Here is a 14,983-nt window from a genome sequence, read left to right as displayed (position 1 = left end):
AATAAGACTTCAGACAGTTGCAGATACATTTTTCAACTATATATAAACTAGTTGATCTGAAAACTAGAATTTAGAACTCAATAATTACGTTTATATTTACATTTTTTATTATGGTGGTAAATCATTTCAAATAAAAAAAAAAACATAATTTGTTGTTGAATAAGACTTCAGACAAATGCAAATACATTTATCCACTATACATAAACTAGATGATCAGCGAACTAGACTTTAAAACTCAATTATTAAGCTTATATTAACATTTTTCATTATTGGGGTACATCATTTCAAATTAAAAAAAAACATAATATGTTGATGAATAAGATTTCAGACAGTTGCAGATACATTTTTGAACTATACATAAACTAGATGATCAGCGAACTAGACTTTAAAACTCAATTATTAAGCTTATATTAACATTTTTGATTGTTGGGGTACATCGTTTCAAATTAAAAAAAAACAAAATATGTTGATGAATAAGACTTCAGACAGTTGCAGATACATTTTTCAACTATAGATAAACTTGTTGATCTGAAAACTAGAATTTAGAACTCAATAATTACGTTTATATTTACATTTTTTACTATTGGTGTAAATCATTTCAAATTAAAAAAAAACATAATATGTTGATGAATAAGACTTCAGACAGTTGCAGATACATTTTTCAACTATAGATAAACTAGTTGATCTGAAAACTAGAATTTAGAACTCAATAATTACGTTTATATTTACATTTTTTATTATTTGTGTAAATCATTTCAAATAAAAAAAAAACATAATATGTTGATGAATAAGATTTCAGAAAGTTGCAGATACATTTTTGAACTATAGATAAATTAGTTGATCAGAAAACTAGAATTTAGAACTCAATTATTAAGCTTATATTAACATTTTTGATTGTTGGGGTACATCGTTTCAAATTAAAAAAAAACAAAATATGTTGATGAATAAGACTTCAGACAGTTGCAGATACATTTTTCAACTATAGATAAACTAGTTGATCTGAAAACTAGAATTTAGAACTCAATAATTACGTTTATATTTACATTTTTTATTATTGGTGTAAATCATTTCAAATTAAAAAAAAACATAATATGTTGATGAATAAGACTTCAGACAGTTGCAGATTGTTTAGCCGCGATAGCCGATTCAAACGAACACGGTTGTATCTCGACTAGTAAATTGTAACGCTGGGTACTACTATCAAAATTGATGAAACAAACAAATAAAAAAAAACCAACTAGATAGTTTTATAAAGTGGACTGTATAAATATATTGCGCTTATATAAACTTAATTAAACTATAACATGAGAGCGTCTTAAAAGCTATGTTAGTCCTAGCACAATTGCAACAAATTAATTATAATAATAATATCAGTCAAGAAAATGATTGATAATACAAAAAATAATACACAATAAAAACACGTACGACGCTGATAATAATCGTCGTGTTAACAAAATAATAAGAATATAGGTGTGATACGTCTGACCTGGCAGCTGACTGGACACCTTGCTCCACACGACGTACCTCTCCGTTGACTAATACATCCAAACCCGCTCACTCGGTGGGTTTTTGACAAAGTGTAGAAAATAAGATCCCGATGAACGAGCCTTTTATCTGTACAAGTGACAGCTACAACAATGCGGCGGATAGGTAAAACCACAAAACACAACAGGAAAGGACGGACGTACGCGCGCAGACAAAACGCAAATGGCGACGACACAACACACGGCGATGACGATCACGTGTACGTCAAGATCGAGCAGTTTCGTGAATCATGAGTCCGCGACTTTACCACAGCGACGATATTAGAGAAACGGAGTGTATCAACGGCTCATAATATCGCGCGTGAAGAATGACGAGGACCATACGCATCATACGAATACGCACCCAAACACACGGCGTAGAAACATTATAACGAAACGCACGCGGTTAACAGGACGCGCACTGTAATTTACGATGCGAACACGGAACAATTCAAAAATTCGATCACGGAAACTGTCAACGGTCAACAACACGTTTTTTGTCCGGGCACCGAGCGTGCGCGAGGACGGCGATGAACATAGCGGTGATAGCAACGCATGCGCGGTAGGAGCCATAGTCTGAGAGGCCGGGCGCGCTCTAGTGCTGTCTGGCCCGAACATCCTCCCCCGTTTTGAAAGGGTGCTTTCAAAAGGTATAAAATTCTCGATCAGAACGTACCACTCACATAAATAAAATAATAAAAAAAAAATAATAATAATAATGTAAGATAATAATTATAACAATACATAAGGAAAATGAAAACAACAATAACAATATTGAGGATATCGGTAATATGGGAGCCCATCTTAAGGTCTTGGATCCACTGGAAGTCTTACCAATTTGACAACAGGACGTTTGAGTATAGCGTCTTGCGTTTTGACAGTCGCTACACGCACAATGTTATCTACACCTGGATGGGCCTGGATGATTCGACCGATCTGCCATGCCATGGGCGGTCGTGACGGTGTGTTGATGACTACAAGGTCGCCAACGGACAGATTTGGTGTCTGCTTAAACCACTTTTGCCTTCCTTGTAGGGTGTGCAGATACTCATTGCTCCAACGACGCCAAAACGACTGTTGAGCTTGGCGGAGTAATTGCCAACGACTCAAACGGTTAGTTGGAGTATCGACTACATCCTTCTCTGGAAGTGCTAATAACGGTTGCCCGATTAGAAAATGACCTGGGGTCAACACGCCTAAGTCGTTTGGATCACTGGAGAGCGGTAGCACCGGTCGAGAATTCAAGACGCCTTCGATCCGCGTCATGAGAGTTGTAAATTCCTCGGTCGTGTATACTTGAGCACCGATCACTTTCTTCAAATGGGTTTTTGCGCTTTTGACGGCAGCCTCCCATATCCCGCCAAAATGTGGCGCTCCCGGTGGGTTGAAATGCCACTTGCAAGGCATACGACCACATAAGGTATGCTGATTGGAGGCTTCATCGAATAATTTCTTCAGCTGTTTTGCAGCACCAACGTAATTTGTACCACAATCTGTGTACATGCTACTCGGAATGCCACGCCGAGCGACAAACCGGTCTAACGCAGCGAGGAATGCGTCTGTGGATATGTCGGATACGGTTTCCAAGTGCACGGCCTTCACCGACATACATACGAATACCGCGAGGTATATTTTATTCGCACGCGCACCGCGACGTCGACTTTCACGCACCAAGAAAGGTCCACCGTAATCCATCCCGACGTTGAAAAATGGGCGGTTTGCTACCAGTCTAGCAGCTGGAAGATCCCCCATAAAAGGTCGTGGGTTCATACTTCTGAACCTGGTGCAAGGAACACAAGAATAGGTAAAATTGCGGACAGCTGCTCGGCCAGAAATAATCCAAAATCTTTGATGTATCATTGAAAGTACTAATCGAGATCCTCCGTGTAGCGAGATATGATGAAAGTGTCGAATGATTAGCTCGGTGAGATGAGTCTTTTGAGGTAAAAGGATTGGATGTTTTGAATCTTCATTCAACCGTGCATGTCTTAATCTTCCGCCGACACGAATGATCCCGATTGCGTCGATGAAAGGAGCTAACTGGGCTGTCGTTGTCGGAGTTATGGAACCTTGATTCTTTATCTGTCTACGTAGATCCGATAGATGTGTCAGTTGCGTACACAAGACAGCCGCGTTCAGTGCATGGTCGTATTCCATCCGAGTGATTGGTCCGCTGATCTTAGGACTATTTCGACGACGGGCGAAGCGAAAACAGTATGCCAACACACGTTGCAATTTTGACAACGACGAAAATCGTTGAATGATTGACTCACAGTTCGTTTCTTCATGTATATGCAAAACATTTGCTGTGCACTTCATCTCAGGTAATTGATCAATCGGTGGTAATGTTAACTCGGACATGGTAGACACAGGCCATAGATGGTCAGATTGTAATAAAAAATCTGGGCCATGAAAATGTAATGAATTCGAAATCAACTCGGAGGGGAGTAATCCTCTTGATGCGGGATCAGCTGGATTGTTCATAGTTCTGACATGGGCCCATTCACAACCTGGAGTTAATGACTTGATTTTGGAGACTCTATTGGTGACAAATATCTTGAACTGTTTTTGGTCAGCCTGAAGCCAACTCAAAACTATCGTGGAGTCAGTCCATGCACGGACACGATCAATGATGGTAAAACTCTGTAAAACTTTATACTGGTGGAAGATGAGACGTGCCAATAGTAAGGCAGCGCACAACTCCAAACGTGGAATCGTTAACGACAGGTCAGTATCAGAGCATTTTAATGGAGCAACTTTGGTCTTACATGCAATAAAATAGACCTTGACAACATTCCTCTGGTCAACCACACGTAAATACACATTTGCCGCATATCCCTTCTGAGAGGCGTCGGAAAACCCTATAAGTTCCACCTGTTTTGAACATCGGATATCAATGTGCCGCGTTAACGTAACCTGAGCTAGCGTGGGAAATTCGGAAATGAATGTGTTCCACTTGTCAATTAGTTGTGTCGGTGGCGAAGTATCCCAATCCAGTTTTTGCATCCACAATTCTTGCATAATGCATTTGGCCCAAAAAACAACGGGGCCCAACGCACCAACTGGGTCATATAAACGAGCTATTGTTGAGAGTATTGAACGCTTAGTTGGATTAACTTTATTGATATTAATGTGATAACCTAAGACATCCGATGTAGTACCCCAATGCAAACCTAATACTTTTACTGACTGATCGTCCTTAAGTTCGAATGGTGCATCCATTGCGCGGTCTTCAGTAGATATATTTTTTAATAGTGCTTCACAATTACTGGCCCATTTCTTGAGATTGAAACCGCCTTTACGTAGTAATGAGATGACTTGATGCTGGAGCTCCAACGCTTCCTCTTCCGAGTCAGCACCTGCTACAATGTCGTCCACATATGTTGATGTAATTAATAGATTTTTCGCTAAAGGAAATTCAGATCCATTTTCTAAGTCTAATTGGTGTAAACATCTAATTGCCAAGAACGGGGCTGCGTTGACACCATAAGTAACAGTACATAATTCGAATTCTTGGACTTCATCGTCGGGCGAATTTCTCCAAAGTACATGTTGATATACGCAATCGGCATCATGAACTCGGATCTGCCTGTACATCTTCTCAATGTCGGCGATGAACATGTACTTATGGAAACGACTTCGAAGTAGTATATCGGTAATGTCCTTTTGCAATTTTGGTCCGGTCGCCAAGCAGTCGTTTAGTGATAAGCCAGATGACGATTTGACCGACGCGTCAAAGACTACCCGAATTTTCATGTTACCATTCTCTCGTTTGACCACAGCGTGATGAGGGATGAAATATTTTCCTGGTTTATCCGCTACGCGCATGTGACCGAGTGACAGATACTCATTCATAAAGGAACGATACGCGGAATATAACTCGGAATCCTTTGCTAAACGACGTTCAATATTATACAAGCGATTTAAGGCCATGGTACGAGAGGAACCAATACTACAATGCGTAGCCAAGTCTTGATTTAAATTACATTGAGCGTTAATTATAGACCGAAAAGGTAAAGCGACGCAAAACCTGCCTGATGTGTCCCGTGACACTGTTTTACAAAACCACTCTTCGCATCGGTCATCTTCTGTCGTTGGGTGTACTGGGATTGTCGGTTCTTCCACCCTCCAAAATTGTTGCATGGTTTCATTTATGACTGGTACTGCACTAATAGTTAACGACATCAGAGGTAATGAAGTAGGATCCCTGAGTGAACCAACAATTATCCAACCGAGATTTGTGCGCATTGCTGACGGCAATCCAGGCGTATGGATAATGTCTGCTTTGGGCTGCAAAATCATCGGGTATAAATCACCTCCTATTAACATGTCCACGGTTCCAGGATGATCGAATTCCGGATCAGCTAGTACTAGGTGTTGATATCGTGTGCGCACCGTAGCAGGGAGTGAACATGTTGGCATTAATCCAGTAATTTGGGACAATATTATAACATTATTTGCTTTAAACAGTGGTTGATCTGACTGAAGCGGGAAAAACGCGCACTGAGTAACACCTTTTACCTTGGACACCGGTTGTTGAGAGAGGCCAACTACTTCTACACGACTCTTGTTGCGTTTAAGACCAAGTCTGGTGGCACAATCTGCAGTAATGGCCGAAACCTGTGACCCACTATCTAACAAAATTCGAACCTGATGAGTACCACCTGTGTCATCTTGTATACGAACAACCGCAGTACCTAACACTACAGTTGCTTGTGTCAATATCGTACCTGCGAACACAGTGCTATTTTCAACTGGTTTGGACGTAGAGGGCTGAACATCTGACTTTTCTTGCTGTGTCATCTCCCTGTTATTCTTTGTACCAACATTTTCTAAATGTAACAGTGTATTATGACGACCTTCACATTTTTTGCATGTAAAAGAAGCAGTACAAGAGCCAGCACTATGCCCAGTTTTTAAGCATATAAAACATAAACTATTATCGCTCACAAACTTGCGCCGTACTGTAACTGGTTTGCGTTTAAATACAAAGCAACGATAAATCTGATGTTCATGTTGACAAAATAAACACTTTGATGCTGTAGATGTAGATGAAACTGACAGTGAAGTTTTGCCAAGATGCCCAATTTTGTTTCTTTTACTACTACCTTTAAAAGTGCTATCAGATTTGTCGTTAGTTCCAACCGAAGTTCCGACATTTTCTAAAATTTTGCATCTGTGTGCGATAAATTGTAATAATATATCTAAATTAGGCACTGCATTTTGTTCAATACTTGCTTCAAACAGTCGTCTTGTCTCTGTATCAATTACACGAGCACCAATATGAAATAAAATAAAACCAGCTAAGTCCTGGACACCAAGTGCTTTAATAGCAGAGACATTTTCAGTAAATACATGAACAAATGAAGACAGTGACGACAATGATTCTTTTTTCAAGGGTACAAATGAAAACAATTTGTCAATGTGTGCAGAAGCTAATAGTCGTTGATTTTCAAACGACTGTTTTAATGCGTTCCAAGCTATGATATAATTATCAGCCGTCAAAGGGATCGCTTTCACTACTGTAAGTGCTGGACCGGACAGGCTTAAAATTAAAAAATGGTAACGTTGAATATTAGAAATATCAGGGTTGTCATGAACTAGTGATTGAAACATGTCACGAAACGATAACCAACCCAAGACATTACCATCAAATTTTGGTAATTCAATTTTTGGTAACACAATTGCCTGTGTTGTGTGTCGTGCACCAGTAGAAACATTATTATTTGCAGTCACATTAACAGAAGTGCTATGGAAGCCAGTAGCAATAAGTTGAATGTTTGCACATACCTCTTCCATAGTATCAGTGACAACAGCATCAACATTTTCAAACTCGACTACATTATCTAAACCAACAAGGGAATTTAATACTGCTTGCTGTTCTAACTCAAATTGATCAACGAACCGTTTCAATGACAAATGGTGAGCCTCAAATAATGCGCGACGTTCAACATCTAATTTAGCTTCTTCGCCTATAGTATTTATTTTTTTAATTGACCGTAACGATGCATCCCGCGATGCACGGGCACGAACTAAAGACCGTTTATTATCAGCAGCATTGTCCAAGTCTTGACGCTTAGGCCTTCCCATATTACACGATTTTTAAGGAATAAAAGAGCAAGCAAGATAAGACGGACAAATTAATTAATTAAAATTACACACATCATCCGGTTCGAAGGACCAAATGTTTAGCCGCGATAGCCGATTCAAACGAACACGGTTGTATCTCGACTAGTAAATTGTAACGCTGGGTACTACTATCAAAATTGATGAAACAAACAAATAAAAAAAAACCAACTAGATAGTTTTATAAAGTGGACTGTATAAATATATTGCGCTTATATAAACTTAATTAAACTATAACATGAGAGCGTCTTAAAAGCTATGTTAGTCCTAGCACAATTGCAACAAATTAATTATAATAATAATATCAGTCAAGAAAATGATTGATAATACAAAAAATAATACACAATAAAAACACGTACGACGCTGATAACAATCGTCGTGTTAACAAAATAATAAGAATATAGGTGTGATACGTCTGACCTGGCAGCTGACTGGACACCTTGCTCCACACGACGTACCTCTCCGTTGACTAATACATCCAAACCCGCTCACTCGGTGGGTTTTTGACAAAGTGTAGAAAATAAGATCCCGATGAACGAGCCTTTTATCTGTACAAGTGACAGCTACAACAATGCGGCGGATAGGTAAAACCACAAAACACAACAGGAAAGGACGGACGTACGCGCGCAGACAAAACGCAAATGGCGACGACACAACACACGGCGATGACGATCACGTGTACGTCAAGATCGAGCAGTTTCGTGAATCATGAGTCCGCGACTTTACCACAGCGACGATATTAGAGAAACGGAGTGTATCAACGGCTCATAATATCGCGCGTGAAGAATGACGAGGACCATACGCATCATACGAATACGCACCCAAACACACGGCGTAGAAACATTATAACGAAACGCACGCGGTTAACAGGACGCGCACTGTAATTTACGATGCGAACACGGCACAATTCAAAAATTCGATCACGGAAACTGTCAACGGTCAACAACACGTTTTTTGTCCGGGCACCGAGCGTGCGCGAGGACGGCGATGAACATAGCGGTGATAGCAACGCATGCGCGGTAGGAGCCATAGTCTGAGAGGCCGGGCGCGCTCTAGTGCTGTCTGGCCCGAACACAGATACATTTTTCAACTATAGATAAACTAGTTGATCTGAAAACTAGAATTTAGAACTCAATAATTACGTTTATATTTACATTTTTTATTATTGGTGTAAATCATTTCAAATAAAAAAAAACAAAAGTTTTTGTTGAATAAGACTTCAGACAAATGCAAATACATTTATCCACTATACATAAACTAGATGATCAGCGAACTAGACTTTAAAACTCAATAATTACGTTTATATTTACATTTTTTATTATGGTGGTAAATCATTTCAAATAAAAAAAAAACATAATTTGTTGTTGAATAAGACTTCAGACAAATGCAAATACATTTATCTACTATACATAAACTAGATGATCAGCGAACTAGACTTTAAAACTCAATTATTAAGCTTATATTAACATTTTTCATTATTGGGGTACATCATTTCAAATTAAAAAAAAACATAATATGTTGATGTATAAGACTTCAGACAGTTGCAGATACATTTTTGAACTATAGATAAACTAGTTGATCAAAAAACTAGAATTTAGAACTCAATTATTAAGCTTATATTAACATTTTTGATTATTGGGGTACATCATTTCAAATTAAAAAAATACATAATATGTTGATGAATAAGACTTCAGACAGTTGGAGATACATTTTTCAACTATAGATAAACTAGTTGATCTGAAAACTAGATTTTAGAACTCAATAATTACGTTTATATTTACATTTTTTATTATGGTGGTAAATCATTTCAAATAAAAAAAAAAACATAATTTGTTGTTGAATAAGACTTCAGACAAATGCAAATACATTTATCCACTATACATAAACTAGATGATCAGCGAACTAGACTTTAAAACTCAATTATTAAGCTTATATTAACATTTTTCTTTTTTGGGGTACATCATTTTAAATTAAAAAAAAAACATAATATGTTGATGAATAAGACTTTATACAATTGCAAATACATTGAGCACCTATAGATAGATTAGTTGTACGCAAAACTAGAATTTAGAAGTCAATAAATACGTTTATATTTACATTTTTTATTATTGGGGAAAATCATTTCAAATAAAAAAAAAACATAAGTTGTTGTTGAATAGGACTTCACACAATTGCAAATACATTAATCCACTATACATAAACAAGATGATCAGAAAACTAGAATTTCGAACTCAATAATTACGTTTATATTTACATTTTTCATTATTGGGGTACATCATTTCAAATTAAAAAAAACATAATATGTTGATGAATAAGACTTCAGACAGTTGCAGATACATTTTTCAACTATAGATAAACTAGTTGATCAGAAAACTAGAATTTAGAACTCAATTATTAAGCTTATATTAACATTTTTGATTGTTGGGGTACATCGTTTCAAATTAAAAAAAGAACATAATATGTTGATGAATAGGACTTCACAGAATTGCAAATATATTTATCCACTATACATAAACTAGATGATCAGCGAACTAGACTTTAAAACTCAATTATTAAGCTTATATTAACATTTTTCATTATTGGGGTACATCATTTCAAATTAAAAAAAAACATAATATGTTGATGAATAAGACTTCAGACAGTTGCAGATACATTTTTGAACTATAGATAAACTAGTTGATCAGAAAACTAGAATTTAGAACTCAATTATTAAGCTTATATTAACATTTTTCATTATTGGGGTAAATCATTTCAAATAAAAAAAAAAACATAATTTGTTGTTGAATAAGACTTCAGTCAAATGCAAATACAATTATCCACTATACATAAACTAGATGATCAGCGAACTAGACTTTAAAACTCAATTATTAAGCTTATATTAACATTTTTCATTATTGGGGTACATCATTTCAAATTAAAAAAAAACATAATATGTTGATGAATAAGACTTCAGACAGTTGCAGATACATTTTTGAACTATAGATAAACTAGTTGATCAAAAAACTAGAATTTAGAACTCAATTATTAAGCTTATATTAACATTTTTGATTATTGGGGTACATCATTTCAAATTAAAAAAAAACATAATATGTTGATGAATAAGACTTCAGACAGTTGGAGATACATTTTTCAACTATAGATAAACTAGTTGATCTGAAAACTAGATTTTAGAACTCAATAATTACGTTTATATTTACATTTTTTATTATGGTGGTAAATCATTTCAAATAAAAAAAAAAACATAATTTGTTGTTGAATAAGACTTCAGACAAATGCAAATACATTTATCCACTATACATAAACTAGATGATCAGCGAACTAGACTTTAAAACTCAATTATTAAGCTTATATTAACATTTTTCTTTTTTGGGGTACATCATTTTAAATTAAAAAAAAAACATAATATGTTGATGAATAAGACTTTATACAATTGCAAATACATTGAGCACCTATAGATAGATTAGTTGTACGCAAAACTAGAATTTAGAAGTCAATAAATACGTTTATATTTACATTTTTTATTATTGGGGAAAATCATTTCAAATAAAAAAAAAAACATAAGTTGTTGTTGAATAGGACTTCACACAATTGCAAATACATTAATCCACTATACATAAACAAGATGATCAGAAAACTAGAATTTCGAACTCAATAATTACGTTTATATTTACATTTTTCATTATTGGGGTACATCATTTCAAATTAAAAAAAACATAATATGTTGATGAATAAGACTTCAGACAGTTGCAGATACATTTTTCAACTATAGATAAACTAGTTGATCAGAAAACTAGAATTTAGAACTCAATTATTAAGCTTATATTAACATTTTTGATTGTTGGGGTACATCGTTTCAAATTAAAAAAAGAACATAATATGTTGATGAATAGGACTTCACAGAATTGCAAATATATTTATCCACTATACATAAACTAGATGATCGGCGAACTAGACTTTAAAACTCAATTATTAAGCTTATATTAACATTTTTCTTTTTTGGGGTACATCATTTTAAATTAAAAAAAAAACATAATATGTTGATGAATAAGACTTCAGACAGTTGCAGATACATTTTTCAACTATAGATAAACTAGTTGATCAAAAAACTAGAATTTAGAAGTCAATAAATACGTTTATACTTACATTTTTTATTATTGGGGTAAATCATTTCAAATAAAAAAAAAACATAAGTTGTTGTTGAATAGGACTTCACAGAATTGCAAATATATTTATCCACTATACATAAACTAGATGATCAGCGAACTAGACTTTAAAACTCAATTATTACGTTTATATTTACATTTTTATTATTGTGGTAAATCATTTCAAATAAAAAAAAACATAAGTTGTTGTTGCATAAGACTTCAGACTGTTGCAGATACATTTTTCAACTATAGATAAACTAGTTGAACTGAAAACTAGAATTTAAAACTCAATTATTAAGCTTATATTAACATTTTTGATTGTTGGGGTACATCGTTTCAAATTAAAAAAAAACATAATATGTTGATGAATAAAACTTCAGACAGTTGCAGATACATTTTTCAACTATAGATAAACTAGTTGATCAGAAAACTAGAATTTAGAACTCAATTATTAAGCTTATATTAACATTTTTGATTGTTGGGGTACATCGTTTCAAATTAAAAAAAAACATAATATGTTGATGAATAAAACTTCAGACAGTTGCAGACACATTTTTCAACTATAGATAAACTAGTTGATCTGAAAACTAGAATTTAGAACTCAATAATTACGTTTATATTTACATTTTTTATTATTGGGGTAAATCATTTCAAATAAAAAAAAAAACATAAGTTGTTGTTGAATAGGACTTCACAGAATTGCAAATATATTTATCCACTATACATAAACTAGATGATCAGCGAACTAGACTTTAAAACTCAATTATTATGTTTATATTAACATTTTTTATTATTGTGGTAATTCATTTCAAATAAAAAAAAAACATAATATGTTGATGAATAAGATTTCAGACAGTTGCAGATACATTTTTCAACTATAGATAAACTAGTTGATCTGAAAACTAGAATTTAGAACTCAATAATTACGTTTATATTTACATTTTTTATTATTGGGGTAAATCATTTCAAATAAAAAAAAAAACATAAGTTGTTGTTGAATAGGACTTCACAGAATTGCAAATATATTTATCCACTATACATAAACTAGATGATCAGCGAACTAGACTTTAAAACTCAATTATTACGTTTATATTTACATTTTTATTATTGTGGTAAATCATTTCAAATAAAAAAAAACATAAGTTGTTGTTGCATAAGACTTCAGACTGTTGCAGATACATTTTTCAACTATAGATAAACTAGTTGAACTGAAAACTAGAATTTAAAACTCAATTATTAAGCTTATATTAACATTTTTGATTGTTGGGGTACATCGTTTCAAATTAAAAAAAAACATAATATGTTGATGAATAAAACTTCAGACTGTTGCAGATACATTTTTCAACTATAGATAAACTAGTTGATCAGAAAACTAGAATTTAGAACTCAATTATTAAGCTTATATTAACATTTTTGATTGTTGGGGTACATCGTTTCAAATTAAAAAAAACATAATATGTTGATGAATAAAACTTCAGACAGTTGCAGACACATTTTTCAACTATAGATAAACTAGTTGATCTGAAAACTAGAATTTAGAACTCAATAATTACGTTTATATTTACATTTTTTATTATTGGGGTAAATCATTTCAAATAAAAAAAAAAACATAAGTTGTTGTTGAATAGGACTTCACAGAATTGCAAATATATTTATCCACTATACATAAACTAGATGATCAGCGAACTAGACTTTAAAACTCAATTATTATGTTTATATTAACATTTTTTATTATTGTGGTAATTCATTTCAAATAAAAAAAAAACATAATATGTTGATGAATAAGATTTCAGACAGTTGCAGATACATTTTTCAACTATAGATAAACTAGTTGATCTGAAAACTAGAATTTAGAACTCAATAATTACGTTTATATTTACATTTTTTATTATTGGGGTAAATCATTTCAAATAAAAAAAAAAACATAAGTTGTTGTTGAATAGGACTTCACAGAATTGCAAATATATTTATCCACTATACATAAACTAGATGATCAGCGAACTAGACTTTAAAACTCAATTATTACGTTTATATTTACATTTTTATTATTGTGGTAAATCATTTCAAATAATAAAAAACATAAGTTGTTGTTGCATAAGACTTCAGACTGTTGCAGATACATTTTTCAACTATAGATAAACTAGTTGAACTGAAAACTAGAATTTAGAACTCAATTATTAAGCTTATATTAACATTTTTGATTGTTGGGGTACATCGTTTCAAATTAAAAAAAAACATAATATGTTGATGAATAAAACTTCAGACAGTTGCAGATACATTTTTCAACTATAGATAAACTAGTTGATCAGAAAACTAGAATTTAGAACTCAATTATTAAGCTTATATTAACATTTTTGATTGTTGGGGTACATCGTTTCAAATTAAAAAAAAAAATAATATGTTGATGAATAAGACTTCAGACAGTTGCAGATACATTTTTCAACTATAGATAAACTAGTTGATCTGAAAACTAGAATTAAAACTCAATAATTACGTTTATATTTACATTTTTTATTATTGGGGTAAATCATTTCAAATAAAAAAAAAACATAAGTTGTTGTTGAATAGGACTTCACAGAATTGCAAATATATTTATCCACTATACATAAACTAGATGATCAGCGAACTAGACTTTAAAACTCAATTATTAAGCTTATATTTACATTTTTCATTTTTGGGGTACATCATTTTAAATTAAAAAAAAAACATAATATGTTGATGAATAAGACTTCAGACAGTTGCAGATACATTTTTCAACTATAGATAAACTAGTTGATCAAAAAACTAGAATTTAGAAGTCAATAAATACGTTTATACTTACAATTTTTATTATTGTGGTAAATCATTTCAAATAAAAAAAAAACATAATTTGTTGTTGAATAAGACTTCACACAATTGCAAATACATTAATCCACTATACATAAACAAGATGATCAGAAAACTAGAATTTCGAACTCAATAATTACGTTTATATTTACATTTTTCATTATTGGGGTACATCATTTCAAATTAAAAAAAACATAATATGTTGATGAATAAGACTTCAGACAGTTGCAGACACATTTTTCAACTATAGATAAACTAGTTGATCTGAAAACTAGAATTTAGAACTCAATAATTACGTTTATATTTACATTTTTTATTATTGGGGTAAATCATTTCAAATAAAAAAAAAAACATAAGTTGTTG

At 33.3% G+C, this 14,983-nt stretch overlaps 1 protein-coding gene across 1 annotated transcript; it reads right to left on the bottom strand.

The window, feature by feature from the left end:
• Positions 1-2,327: 2,327 nt before the first annotated feature.
• Positions 2,328-7,613, bottom strand: LOC132933415 (uncharacterized). Its single transcript, XM_060999707.1, has one exon. It carries the CDS (start codon positions 7,611-7,613, stop codon positions 2,328-2,330), a length of 5,286 nt encoding a protein of 1,761 aa, XP_060855690.1.
• Positions 7,614-14,983: the final 7,370 nt, after the last annotated feature.

The sequence above is a fragment of the Metopolophium dirhodum genome, chromosome 1, assembly GCF_019925205.1.
Source record: "Metopolophium dirhodum isolate CAU chromosome 1, ASM1992520v1, whole genome shotgun sequence".
Taxonomy (NCBI): domain Eukaryota; kingdom Metazoa; phylum Arthropoda; class Insecta; order Hemiptera; family Aphididae; genus Metopolophium; species Metopolophium dirhodum.
Note: the sequence above shows the minus strand (reverse complement) of the source record. Positions and strands in the feature narration are given on the sequence as shown.